The 14866-nt window shown below is 35.1% G+C and overlaps 1 protein-coding gene across 1 annotated transcript in view; it reads right to left on the reverse strand.

The window, feature by feature from the left end:
* LOC150106785 (uncharacterized) overlaps positions 1–14866 on the reverse strand; it is a 602332-nt gene that overhangs the window by 189665 nt on the left and 397801 nt on the right. Inside the window, exon 14 of the mRNA XM_090393483.1 lies at positions 3131–3311. Within this exon, the coding sequence (XP_090249609.1) occupies positions 3131–3311 (181 nt within the window). The remainder of the gene's footprint in view (positions 1–3130; positions 3312–14866) is intronic.

The raw sequence follows: 14866 nt of genomic DNA on the forward strand, positions 1-14866 counted from the left end.
TTCTTCTTTTTCTTCAATGCCTACATAACTTCCTGTGTCTCATTTTTTCTATCCTTGCAGACAACCTCACTGCATGCTTCTGTGGTTGAATCAGTCAGCGTTTTTTTAGGGCTAGCCACTGAATCTCCAAGGTTTGGTTCCTGTTCTCAAACTCTTTCATTTTTTCTTCAATAATCTTTGCATATTATAGTCTACAGTTTACATCTCACATTCAATTTTATTTCCCTTTTTTTATATGGGTACTATGAGAGCTCTACTCCAATCCTTTTATTTGCTTTAAAACTTCCTTACATGAATCTTCATATTGAAATTCATATTTTCAATATGAATTCTTCATATTGCAAAGAAGAGCAATTTTTTTTCTGCTCGAGAGTAAATGGTGATCATTTCCAATTTCAAATCCTCTGTATGCTCTCGTGTCCTGCACCAGGGAGAAACCATCACTATCAACAATAACATAGTCAATGAGACTTTTCTTATTCCTCGACTCTTCTCTCCATGTGAATTTGTGCACATTTTTATGTTGGAACATGATATTAGTAATAACCAGTCCATGTCCTGAGCAGAAATCCAACAGATATTTGCCATTATTATTAGCTTTGCTCTTTTCTCCAAATATTTTTTTATGTCTTACAATCATTTCCTACTCTTCTATTTAGATCCTCAACAAGGATCAACTTTTCCGTTTTCATTGTGTCAGTTGCTTTCTCTAAAGCCTCAAATTCCTCCACTTCTACCATAATAGAACCTTCTGTGGGACCATAGCTACAAATAAGTCTCATTGTACAGTTCCCCATTCTGATATTTGCCCACATCACTCTACTTGAGACTGCCTGTTATTCAAGAAGATTAGACTTGTATTTTGTGTAGAATACTATAGTTACTCCTTTTCCCCGATTGTTATCGCCTGAATATAATATTTTGTATTTACTGCTCAGAAAGATATCACCAGTTTTTGTCTTTTATGTTTCAGTCACTCTTATTATGTCGATCTGGTACTTATCCAATTCCTCAGCTAGTTCCATTTCTTTGCCATTCAGGCTTCTTATGCTGATAGTACCGATCTTGAACTCTGGTGATGTTGAGTTGGGGTGTATTTTAGGATTTGTTCCAGTAGCTGACTTTTTGTTATTCACTCTGGTTCCCTGTCGATAACAACGGGGGCCTTGTTTAACCTGGCGACACCCCAGCCAGCATGAAAATCTGTTAAGTTGTACCATCATTCTATATTTTGGTTTAAGCCAATAAGAATACAATTTGGTCAGCTACATACCAAATTGCCAGCCTATCCTCATTCGTTCAGTGTCCAGTTAGATATCTAACAGAGTGCTCCATGAGAAGGTAAGAATTGGACATTAGGTGAGAAGCCCTGGTGAGTTCTCTGCATTCCTTTGAAGGCTATGTGGAGGGCTCCACTCAGTTATACAGCTTTGACCCTCAATGTTACTTTTAAACCACCTATAAATTAAACATATTCAACTTCTCTAAGGATTCTCTCCCCATTCACCTTAATGTATATCGCATCCAATGCACACGTAACTTACCTTATATTGATGAAACGGGATGTACCATTCCTATCTGTAAAAAGGAACAGAAATGACACATTAAATTTAACAATTCTAGCAAAACAGGCCTCTCAGATCATGCCCTTAGCACCCTACAAATTGATTGGAAAAGGTGATGTTCTTTACATCATAGAAAAACCTGGTATGAACACAAATTTAAACAAGCCTGTGAAATTTTGATCAACCATCCTAATCTTAGCAATATAGTGGCATAAAAATCCGAAGAATTTAGATGGCACACATTCAGCCCACTTAAGTTCCTCAAGTTTTCCAGCAAACTTTGACTTTAGCACTCTCAGCAATATTTTCAGTGCTTATTGGCTACCATTCATACTATTTTGTTCTAATTTATGTGTGTACTTATATGAGTAATTATGTCAGAATATATTGTCTCTAGCTTAATTTATTTTTTGCAACCAAATGGAAACCTCTGTAGAAAAAGTTTTTAATGGTTGACCAAATTAAGGTAACTTTAGCATACTATGTAGATTGTAGTGTGCCCTATTTTTTTTTTGTATATTTATGTATACTCCAGATGACAATGTGAAAATTGACACGTCAGTGATTATTTTGGTTTATAAAACTAATTTTTGCTTTTACACTGTAGCTGTTTCGTTAATTTGTATAATGAATTCCCAATGATTTCTTTTGTTTTTTTTCTCACAATTTATTTTATATTTCTTGCGATTTGACTTGTTCCATTTCTGGGAATTTTTTTTAAGCTTTTCAGTATCTCTTTGGTGATATCGCTTGATTATTTTATTTTTCACAGTTTCATTTGTTCTGTTTATGACAATTTATCTTACCACTATCTTTTGTGTTCTTTTCCATGATTTCATTTCTCCAGTTTCTTTTGTTCAATTTCCTGTGATGTCTATTGTTTTATTTCTTCTAATACTAATCCCTTGTCTACAGGAATAGTAGAGGGGTTAGTATTTTAACCCTAAATTCATGGCAAAGCTTGAATTATAATAAAAAACCAATTCATGGCAAAGTTGCATTATAATAAAAAACCAATTTTAACTTTTGGATTTGAGATGTGGGTTAGAAGTAAAACACTTGACCAAAGACTAGAGACTGCAGATATGAGAGTCTTGAGAAAGATTAGGGGCATGAACAAATGGCAATATCATATTAAAAACAAGGATAATAGGAAAGAATTTGACATTGTTAGCAGAGCTAATCTCAGGTAGCATCGTCACTTAAACAGAATGGGAGAGAAAATATAAGCAAAATAAGTGTTCTCTGCCAGGTTGGCAGTAAAAAGATCTAGAGGAAGACCAAAATATAGGCTTATTGATAGAGTAAAAAGTGCCTTAGAAGACAGAAATATAAGATCTGATAATGTTGAAGGCTTGATTTAGGCAGATAGCAGATTGATTTGCAGGAAAATTGTTGATAGGAAGTTAGTAATGATGTAAATTTTTCATGTGGTACTATCATATTGTGTACACCCCTTGAGGGTACATGTCAGGAATTTGATGAATTTCTCTGTATAAATGTTCTGCACAAAAAATAATACTATACATGATAAACAAATGTGTACATTTATCAAAAATACATACTTTCTATATGCATAGAAGCGGCAAAATATATGCTGAAATTTCTTGCTACGATAGTGAAGGCTTACTCTGCACTCTCTGCATCTTGGTAATTTGGGAGCAACAGCAAAACAGGAAGCATCTTGAAGGAAAGGCTTTCCTGTCCTCTTGTGATATGTATGACATGGTCTTTCAAATCTTCTACCTAATATATAATGGAAGATGGTAAATAACTTCACATATGCTGAATATACGCATACTTCAAAAATGTGTTTTATCAACACATTAATTTTTTTTTTTCAGCAAAAGTATGGGACAAGAGTAAAGGAAATAGCATGTCTTCTTTACACTGAGAGCAGGTGTCATAACAATAAATCTAGTCAGCTACAAACAATTCTCAAGAAACATACTAAAAAAAAAAAAAAAAGATTGGGATCAGCACATTTTAAAAAGTCATTAGTATGCTAAATACAATGAACAATAAGCAGTAATTATTTTTATTTCACTATCACACAAATGAGATGCTGTATAGCCTAACAAATATCAGTGCTCTGGAAATACAACTTAAATCTACCAGTCACCAAAAATTTTGCTTTATATAAATACTGTTGTAGGCAATTTTTTTTTTATAAACCAAAGTGTTATGACAACAAAACAAAGTAAAACAATTTTTAATTATCACTACATGTGTAATTATACAGGAGTATGCTTTCCTTTTATGCGGGTTTAAAATGTATGCCACAACACAGGTCATCATAACTCAGTTTATGTATTCTAGCATTTATAATGAAGGGTGAATTTTTATAAATTATTTGTAAAAAATAATTTAATAGGAAAGATAAACAAAATTGATGAAAACAACAAGTACACAGCTCTCACCATGGAGTCAGATTCACTTTTCATGGTGTATACCATCATATAATCCTACCTTTGATTTGTCTTTGCAGGTTAACTGCATTTTTTTAAAAACAGCATTAAAGACCTTTCATTATATAATATATTCATGTATTTAATTACACTATGCTAATTTACGTTGTTAGCTGTGAAAATAAGCTCTGTGTGTGTGTAACTATGGGACCTCCCACGATTAGCCTGACTCGATGGAGGCTTAATAATAATGATAGGTCCTATCCTATCCTTCTCATCTGTCTAGGACAGGTTGAGTACCCTCCTAATTAGAGGTTACTGGTATATTAATGCAGCCAGTTCGCCACTCGTCTGCTGCAGAATATGAAAGACCACAAAGTTCTGAACTTCAAAAGAGATAAAAGAAAACAAACACAGTTGGGTTTATGTTATGACTTTTAGAGGAAACCAGCAACTAAAATTTAAAGTGATTTGGTGAGTCTTTAAAAGTGAACATCAAAGTGTTTGATTAAGGATTTCAGATCCAGAAGTTTTATTTCCAAATCTCTGTAAATAAAAATTCAATAAAATTGTTCGCAGCCACCAGTGATCAAATAACTTGACAGTGAATGAGATGTTTTAAATTGGAGGAGAAAAAATTAAATTTATGTATGCAAAGAAAATATTTCTCTAATATCTAGAAAACTGTCAACTAATCAGTGACCAATAATATGGATTTTGCAAATCAAGATCCACATCAGATTTTCTAGCCAACATCACCTATTTCTGGATCCATGCCATGGAAATAAAGAAACCCATATCACTGCACTACACATTTCCAAGGTATTTGAAAGGATTCTGCATTAAGAGCTTCTCACCGAACTGCAATCTTTTGTGGCCTGCCTACCTTTCTTTATGAACAAACTGGCAGTTTTCTCTCTTCAGCTTTTCCTGTTAATGCAGGTGTTTTTTTATTTTACCAGCCCTCTTCTATCTGTCTCTGTTCTATGGGGGAGGCCTACTTTTTCCCATTGAATACAACTAGCTTTTCCAGAAACATAATAGTTTCCTTCTTGTGTGTGTGTGTGTAAAATCTTGTTTACATTCTCATAACTACTAAAGTTTTCTTCAACCATGTTTTCACTACTAACGGCCATTTTTTAGTATTTTAAATATGTAGCACTTTATATACAGTATGATGCAAGAGAATTAATTAACTTACAAGCAAATAAAATCATTTCTTCAGACACCCAATTCATGGTTGGATGTGAACTTGCAAGTCATGCACATGGTCAGGTTCCTCTAGCAACCTGCACAGTATGCTGCTTCACTGAGAGTCATACACCAGATAATTCCCTATAAGCCTTTGTGTGGAATTTTCCCATTTTTACTATCGTAGGGGGAAATGTTCTCCTTTTCTTTTCAGGAAGCCAACTGAATAAGTTTAAATAGAATAAGAGAAATTAGTCAAAACACAAAACTAGCCGTATACAAGACAGTGTTCAAATCAGTTTTAACTAATGGATCTGTGAACTGGGTTAGAAATAAAACATCTGATCAAAGACTATGAGAATTCTGAAAAAAGATTGGGGGAGTGAACAGATGACATCAATGGCAGTATCATATTAAAAATGAGAATAATAAGAAAGATTTGACACTGTTATTATAAGTTCAGTTTAGCTCTGTTAACATGTTCCTGAAGACTAACAGTGTCAAGAGTTTATTTTTCACTTGGTTAGACTATAATAAGTTTAGTTTAATCCTTTATCCAAGTGTGAGCAAACAAAGTTTGCACTTGAAAGTATCTTTAGGACTGGGGTAAGGTAGTACAACACCAGGCAACTCGTTGCAAAGGTGGAGAAAGCTCTCACTCCTATCTCAGTATTTCCCATAATGCAAAGCACATCTCTTTGCGGATATGTGTAATGCTATGCATTAAGGCAAGGGCCACTACCCATACCGTTTTCGACCTTTATTGAGGTCTCGTCAGTGGGAGTCAGGCCCAGTAGTGGAGACACCAAGGCAGAAGCAATGAGAGGTCATCCCAACCTATAGGAGTTGCCAAAGGGTGTGCAACCTTATTATTAATTTACTCCGGATTCAGAGAAAGATGTTGAGAGTTTATTTTTCACTTGGTTAGACTATAATAAGTTTAATCCTTTATCTGTTGTACTACCATACCCCAGTCCAGAAGATACCTTCAGATGCAAACTTTGTTTTGTTCATACTTGGATAAAGGATTAAACTGAACTTATTATAGTCTAACTATAATAAGTTCGAAAGGTCGAAAGCGGTATATAAAGGTCGAAACCGGTATGGGCAGTGACCCTTGCCTTAATGCATAGCATTACACATATCAGCAAGGAGATGTGCTTTGCATTATGGGAAATACTGAGATAGGAGTGATGAGAGCTTTCTCCAACTTTGCAACAAGTTGCCTGGTGTTGTACTACCTTACCCCAGTCCTGAAGATACTTTCAGGTGCTCACACTTGGATAAAGGATTAAACTAAACTTATTATAGTCTAACCAAGAGAAAAATAAACTCTTGATACTGTTAGTCTTCAGGAACATGTTAGCAGAGCTAATCTCAGGTGGAACGGTCACTTAAATAGAATGGGGAAAGGAAAGGTTAGCAAAACATGTGTTCTTTGCCAGGAAAGAGATCCAGAGGAAAACCAAGATGTAGGTGAATTGATAGAGTAAAAAAGTGCCTTAGTAGATAGAAATATATGATAATACTGGAGTTTTACTAGGAAATAAGTAATGATCTAACTTTTCAGCATAGCAATGGCAAAACATTGTGTACAGCCACCATCCCCTGAGGGTGTGTGTATATATATATATATATCAAGAATTTGATTATGAAGAATACAGCATTAAGCAAACAAGGATAATCTATGAGGGTCAGCATGTATCGCATATATTGAAGAGTGAAGATGCCAGATCTTCACTCTTCAAATTTTCAAAAATACTTTGCCTTTTCCTGGATAGTCATTTGGCATCCTCTGTTGATTGTTGTCTTCAATCGATATGTTTAATAATTTTTCCATTCTTTCCACACTGCTACTTCTTTGGAGTGTTAATTTTGAAACACTTAAAGGTGCAGCTGACTGTGAATGTGTATTACTTTTTTTCTTTGTTAGCGCGAATTGTTTGAACCGTAGATTTCGCAAGCCCTAATGCCTTGCATATATCAACAATGTTTTCAGAAGTTTCAATACGATACAAAACATCTAGTTTAGTCTCTAGTGAGACAGATTTTCGGTTTCTTTATTTAACCCCATCACTCTCCAAATTTAAAGGACGTTTCGGGCTCATGTTCCCCCCAAATACATACTGGATTCTATTTAAAAAAAACAAAAAATAATAACAGTTATAATGTACACACTTTATAGCAACAAGAATACATATATGTTTATTGAACACTTTAATATGTATGTATTTACATACAAATGCATATTGTGTACTTATCAACAATGTTTATAGCTGAAACAAAACGCAAGAAGAAACAAACACTTCTACTTTTGATACTGAGGATTTACCTAATTTACTAAACTGATCACTAAATGCATCTTCTCATGAGCACGTTTACAGAAGGCGGGGATGAATTATATGCTACGCGAAGTTTGCGCGACTACAAAACGACGCAAGTAGCGTTACTGCGCGGCCGGCCTAGATTTCATGACAAAAGACGCACATAGGGTATTCCATGACTTTTTGGCTGTATGCTGAAAAATTGTAGGCCATAAATCGAAACTCAGCCATAATTACAAAAGGCTGTTATAGAGACAAGTCATATAAAGAGGGGCCGTATAGCGAGGTATGAGTATACTGCCTTTTTTTTGGATGTTACAAAAGCATTTAACAGGGTGCCACATGATATGCTAAACAGCATATGGGTTTAGATATCAAGTTACTGAACTGGATTGGAGACTGATAGACACTTGAGTTATGTACTAGGGAGCATTACAAGTGGGATTCCACAGGGCTCAATGCCAAGACCTCTACTGTTTGCTTTATGTCAATAACATTGTTAGTGGATTACAAGGGAATATTCAGTTGTTTGCTGATGATGTGAAGCTAGAAAGGGGTAAGTAATAGTACGATATTGTTGCCCTTCAGGAAGATTTGAATAAACTGGACAGATGCACAAATGAATATAGATATCAGTTTAATGCAAATAAATGTCATCATCCATTTCTGTTCACTGCTGGATGAAGGCCTCCTCGAACATCCTCTATTCAGTATCTTGAGCTTTTCTATGCTAATGAGTTCCAACTATCACTTTAATGTCATTGGACTTCCTGTATCTCTCTCCATCTCTCAGATATCAACTTTACCCACTTATGAGTGTTACTTCTTGCAATATGACTTGCCCATTGCAATTTGGATTTTTTAATAGCTGTTGTCTCTGTTACTCTAGTCTGAGCTCTGACCAGATAGAAAGTATTGTACTTTTTATCCAGAATGGTAATGCACAGTAATAATCTTTCAATTTTCTTCTGGTAGTCCTTAACTTGGCCAACTAAATGTAAGGTTTTGAAAAAAGCTGTTCTTGAGAAAACAGGCAGATAGGACAAAAGAGGAGAAGCAGATTCTGCATATTTACAGATGGGCTATAAAGAGATGTTGGGCAACTGCCACTCCATGCTCAATGAAAAGCACAGGAATGACAGATGCCTGTTCAGTGGAAGAAAAAGGAGAAAAGACAGAGCTGAAACCGTGTACAACATAGTGATTTAAGTGAGTTGGAGAAGTACTGTCTATCAGCTGAATTGCTCACAGCATCAAGAATTGTTATGTGCATGACCCCACTCACGAGAAGAGTATTCTAAGAATAGGTGAACAGTAGCATCTCGAGTGGTAAAGGATGATCAGTTTTTCCAATGATGTGACATGTTTATACCAGAAAACAGAGGTAAACGTCAGTCTAAGGAGAGAGATATTTGATCCTGTCTGAAGATTTGTGTATTACTGAATCGAAAGAAATGCGAAATGATTTTTATGTTTGTTTGCTCATGTATGTAATAGTGAAGAAGTTTGCATCAGCACCAAAGATGACTAGGTTGTGCTTACAACATGAAAAAATGGTGTGAAGGTCAATATTGAAGCTTAGTATTTGAGCACTAAAGGGTTAGTAGACAAAGCAGGAGGGATGAAAGCTTTAATCAATGATCTTGCCAATATAGCGGTGGTTATTTCATCTTCACTTCCGATAACTGTTTCTCCCCCCCCCCCACCTCTGGCATGTTCAGGAGTAAGCTTTGTACATTTAGACTTTGTAACAGAAGAAGAGTAAAATACTATTAGTAAAACCTATAATAAGATGGATTGATACCATTAGTAAAATTGGCAACATAATATTACAATGCCTAAACTAGAGAAGAAGAGTTTTTTTTTTTTTTAAGTTTTGGACAGACAGGGTTGGAGGTAACAAATCTAGGATGCTAAGGATTGATTTGGGTTGTAGAGCCATAAGAAGAGCATTATATTAACTATTATTATAATTTTTAAAAAATCACCTTTACTGCTACATCAGGCACAGATGACAGAATCGAAACAGGCAGTTTTGACATGCACCCTTCTGGCATTTAAAGCATCGAAGTGGAATAAGGATGTTGGGCTTCACTAAAAGTATGTATGTACACACACAGCTTATCAGATTGAGAATTTAGGTGCAAATATAACAACATTTGTTACAAGAATGTTAATATTTAACACTGCTAATATTTCATGCGAGTCACAGACATTTTCAGTTGGTGGGAGTAGAGAGCACTATACTGTAGCACACAAGCAATATAAAATAAATTAAACAGGCAAGTCCCAACTATGACTATGAAGTACCAACCAATAAGGGTGTTTAAGGGCCAAAGATGTATAACAGAGAGGAGACCACCACCTTGCCTTTAAAGGAATGCAGAGAACCAACCAGGACTTCTGACCTAATGTCCAATCCTTATCTATTTATGGTGCACCCTGTTAGGTATTTACCAGAGTAATCAACAAGCGAGGATGGACTGGCAATTTGGAATTTAGCCAACTAAATTGTATTCTTATTGGCTTAAACCACAAATAAAATGATGGTACATCACAGAATCTCGTGCTGGCTGGAGCTTTGCCGGGTTAAACAAGGACCCCCCCCGGCATTGTTTTCAACAGGGAACCAGGGTGAAGAGCGAAAAGTCAGCAACTGGAAAAAATCCTGAAACACATCGCATAACATCAAACTTCAAGATTAGTACTATCAACATACGAAGCATGAATGGCAAAGAAATAGTAGAAGAATTGGATGAGGATCAGATTGATATAATAGGGGAAGACAAAAAAAAAAAAAAAAAAAAAAAAAAAAAAAACTGGTGACATCTTTCAAAGCAATAAATACAAAATGACACGTTCAAGCAATAACAACAATCAGAGAAAAGAAGGAGTAACTATAGTATTCCACACAAAATACAACACTAATCTTGAACGGCAGGCAATATCAGACAGGAAACTGGACAATGAGACTTGTTTGTGCCTATGGTCCCACAGATGGTTCCACTAAGGTAGACGTCTGTGGGACCATAAAGCATCTGACAATGAAAAAGAAAAAGTTGGTCCTTGCTGGGTATCTAAATACCAGAGTAGGAAATGATTGTCAGACATCCAAAATTATTTTGGGAAAATTTAGAGAAAAGAGCAAAGCTAATAATAATGGCAAATATCTGCTCAGGACATGGATTGGTTATTACTAACATAAAAACGTGCAGAAATTCACATGGAGAGAAGAGGCAAGGAATAAGAAGAGTCTCATTCACTATGTTATTGTTGATAGGGATGTTTTCTCACTCATCCAGAACACTAGAGTGTACAGAGGATTTCAAATTGAAAGTGATCACCAATATAAAACAATATATACTTTTCATATTGAAAAGAAGAATATGTAAGAAAGTTTTAAAGTGAATAAAAGTTGAGCAACTCTCAGATGTGAACTGTAGACTAAAATGCACAAACTTTATTCAAGAAAGAATGAAAGAGTTTGAGAACAGGAACCAAACCTTGGAGATTCAGTGGCAAGCAGGTGGTGAGGTTGTCTGAAAGGATAGAAAAATCAGAACTGTATGCAGGACACTGGAAGTTAAAGAGGCAGTGAAGGAAAAAAGAAAGCATATTGAAAATTCTTGGCAAATAAATCAGCTTGTGCTCTTAGAGAATAAAGACAAATGTAAGAAAGTTTCCCTTTTTCTAAAGAAAAACTTTCTGGAGTAAAGAGAGTAAATTGGAGACTGTGTAAAACTAGCTACGAGTCATGGAAAGGCTTTAGTAAGAACATAAAAATTAATTATCTGTAAGATGGCAAAATATTTGGAAAACTGTTGAAAAAACTCAGAAATGGAGGAAAGGGTGATGTAAAAAGAATTAGAGATGATAAAGTTGACATAAAAACTAAAGAAAAAGATATCCTTGATGTATAACATAGCAATTACTTCAAAAAATTACTAAATGAAACAAGCAGCGACAACACTGTGGTAAAAAACATTCAACAGGAAAGCAATCAAGAATACATATCCATATTTCAAGTAGAAAAGGGATCAAAAGCCAGGAAATGTGGAAAGCCAGCAGGAATAGATGATATTTGACAAAAAATGCTCAAGTATTTGGGTAGAAGTCTTGCAGTGGCTGAACTGCATATTTCAGAAGGCCTGAACAGAGGGACGAATTCCAGATGATTCCAAAAAACTAAGTATCAAGCAGTACTTAGTCTTTATTTCCTTTCAGCCGAGAAAGCTTGCACCAACATTTAGCACTAGAGTCAGCACTGAGAATTGAAGGAAGTACAGGAAGATGGTTTGGGGTTAAATCTGATGTCAGACAAGGATGTACATTATCCCCTCTGTTATTCATTATTTACATGGATCACATTATGGATGGTATTAAACATGATATCAAAATTGGAGATGATAATCTCAGTCTTTGCTTTATGCAGACGATATTATACTTCTAAATAAATCCAGTACAAGAATGCAAGATTCCCTGACTAAATTGAATAGCTGTTGTAAGAGATATGGTATGAAAATCAACAATAACAAGACAAAGACGATGAAAATAGGCAGCAACATTGAAAATATCAACTGCATCGTGAACAGTGAACCTATAGAACAGTTCAGCTACTCAGGCACAATTTTTAGCGAAGATGATAAATTAAATATGGAAATAGACAACAGAATCCATAAAGCCAGCATGGTAGGAAGTCAATTGAATAAATTTATATGGAATAAGAGCAAAATTAGTCAAAAACACTAAATTAGCTACATATAAGACAGTTTTCAAACCAATTTTAAGTTCCATAAGTGTTCTCTGCCAAGTTGGCAGAGAACACTTATGGAACTGAGAGCTGGGTTTCAAATAAAACACTTGACCAAAGACTACAGATATGAGAGAGCTGAGAAAGATTATTGGCATGACCAGGTGGCATCAATGGCAATATCATATTAAAAACCAGGATAATAGGAAAGACTTTAATATTGTTAGCATCCCAGAATGTGTTAGCAGAGCTAATCTTAAGTGATATGGTCACTTAAAAAGAATGGGAGAGGAAAGATAAACAAAATAAGTGTTCTCTGCCAACTTGGCAGGAAAAAGACCAAGATGTGGATTGATACTGTAAAAAGTGCCTTAGAAGACAGAAATATAAGATTCGATAATATTCGAGTCTTACCAGATAACAGATTGATTTGGAGGAAAATTGTAGATAGGAAGTTAGTAATGATGAAAGTTTTTCGTGTAGTACTATTATATTATCCTGTACCCTCCACCAAGGGTACATATCAGGAATTTGATGATGAAGTCCCAACTAGGTATGGATGCTAGTAAGAAGCCTAAGAATTATTCTTTCCCAGATTTTGAGAAGTTAAAAAAAAATTATACTTATTTAAACTAGTCGGTTTTTTATAGCAGCTACAGATCCCAGAAAAAAAAAAAAAACTCTCACATTTCTACTTGCTGTGATGAAACACAATGGCTAGACTTCACTGTAAGCAGTCATGATTACAGGTGTTATTTTTTTTATGTTCAAGTGAATACTGGCTATCTTCAGTCTGCTTCTAAGTAGGGCTAACTTGCAGAAACATGGGCCCTAACAACTGGAATTGAGAGAGGGCGAAATTGGGTCTTAGGGGAAAAGATAAGGCCAGACAGTCAACCAGCAGGAAGCAGATAGTGTATTGTTTCAAACATTCTGACAGGGAAGAGTGATGCATTACTATAATTTGTGATCCTTCCCTAGTCAAGGATTAGGAAAGCATTTTGATAATTCTGCTAGAATTATAGCCATTATGGTTAAACTATGAAAGCTGCCTCATTGGAAGAGACCATTAGTTTTAATAATGTCATACTGCTGGGATGATAGTCTGTGAATGCATTTGTCAGGGTGAGTAGGTTTTCTATCAACTGTAAAAGAGCAGTTACCTTTTGTTGTGAAAGAAATTATTAGGGTGTCTAGAAAGTCAGATTACAGTTCTTTATTCAGTAAAACACATTCTTGGATGTTGATTATTCAGGTGAACTATGATTTTTTATGTAGGCCATGAAGCTAAACTGAAGGCATTGCTGCAAAAAGGAGACAGCTTCAATTCTGATTGCAAACTGAGTTATGGGTTGCACTATATGCAAAAAAAATTCTAAGAACAAGGCAGCTCCAATAAACCAGGGCAAGTTATGTTTTCTTGTAAATACTTCCTTGCGATTTTCATAAAACTGTGTTGTTTGATATTTTTTGATATATTCCCATGTAGTAATAAACAGTTTTGTAAAAGCATTGTTACTTATTTTAATTATTTGCTTTAGATAGCATATTTTTATGCAATTTGATGCAAAAATGAGGCAACTCCAAATTTTGAAAATTCATCGAGCTCTGAGGAAAAAAGGACTTTACCATAATAATAGTGCTCAAATGTGTATTCATATGTATATTATATGTCAGCAAAATGTTTTAAGTTGACAGTCCCAAAATATTTTTCTGGAGTAAGATTTTGATTAATTTCCAAACGATAATAAAATTGGAGCTAACCAATTTTTGGTGCAGTCTTGATTGAGAACAGTTCATCAGTATATCCTTAGGAAGGTGGAAAGTTTAAATTAGGGGATATATAAAAGGTCTGCTTTTCAAATAATGGGTAGGAACTTACAATGAGAGATGAGAAACTACTGCTCTGTACCTTCTTTGTACATTTTGTTCTCCCAAGAGAATTAATTTGCATCAATTTCACAGAATGAGAAATCTGTGATATCATTAGGAAAAAATCACTATCTATCACTACTCAGCAACCTCTTTAAACTCTATGAACGATTAATTTTGAATAGGCTACTACCCTTAATCAAATCCCATCTTATTGCTGAGCAGGCTAGTTTTAGACATTGCACAGGCAAATCCTGTACATCACAAATTCTCAACCTCACTAAATATATAGAAAATGGTTATGAGCAAAAACTAGCCACAGGAGCAGTCTTTGTAGACCTAACTACAGCATGATACCATAAACCATCTCATACTCAGAAATAAAATACACAAAATAACTAGAGATTATTGCCTTGTTCTCCTGATCCAATCACTCTTGGAAAACAGATGCTTGCTTATGAACCTGGGGGGTAGGAAGAGCTGCTGGCATCCCCCAGAGAAACGTTATCATCATTACTTTTCAACATTTACGTCAATGATCTCCCCATAGATAAAATTTCTAGGAACTAGAAATTTTATCTATGTTGATGACCTTGCCATAGCTACTCAATCAAATAATTTGAAGTCCATTGAAGCTACTCTATCACCTGCCTTAAATAGTCTAGCTACATATTATAGCAATAATCAATTAAAACCAAACCCCTTGAAAAAAACCAGAGTGGCCTTTTCCACCTTTATCTGTACCTTCCTGTTGGG

Source organism: Typopeltis vanoorti, chromosome 5 (genome assembly GCF_054136105.1).
Source record: "Typopeltis vanoorti isolate ZY-2024b chromosome 5, IOZ_Tvanoo_1.0, whole genome shotgun sequence".
Taxonomy (NCBI): Eukaryota; Metazoa; Arthropoda; class Arachnida; order Uropygi; family Thelyphonidae; genus Typopeltis; species Typopeltis vanoorti.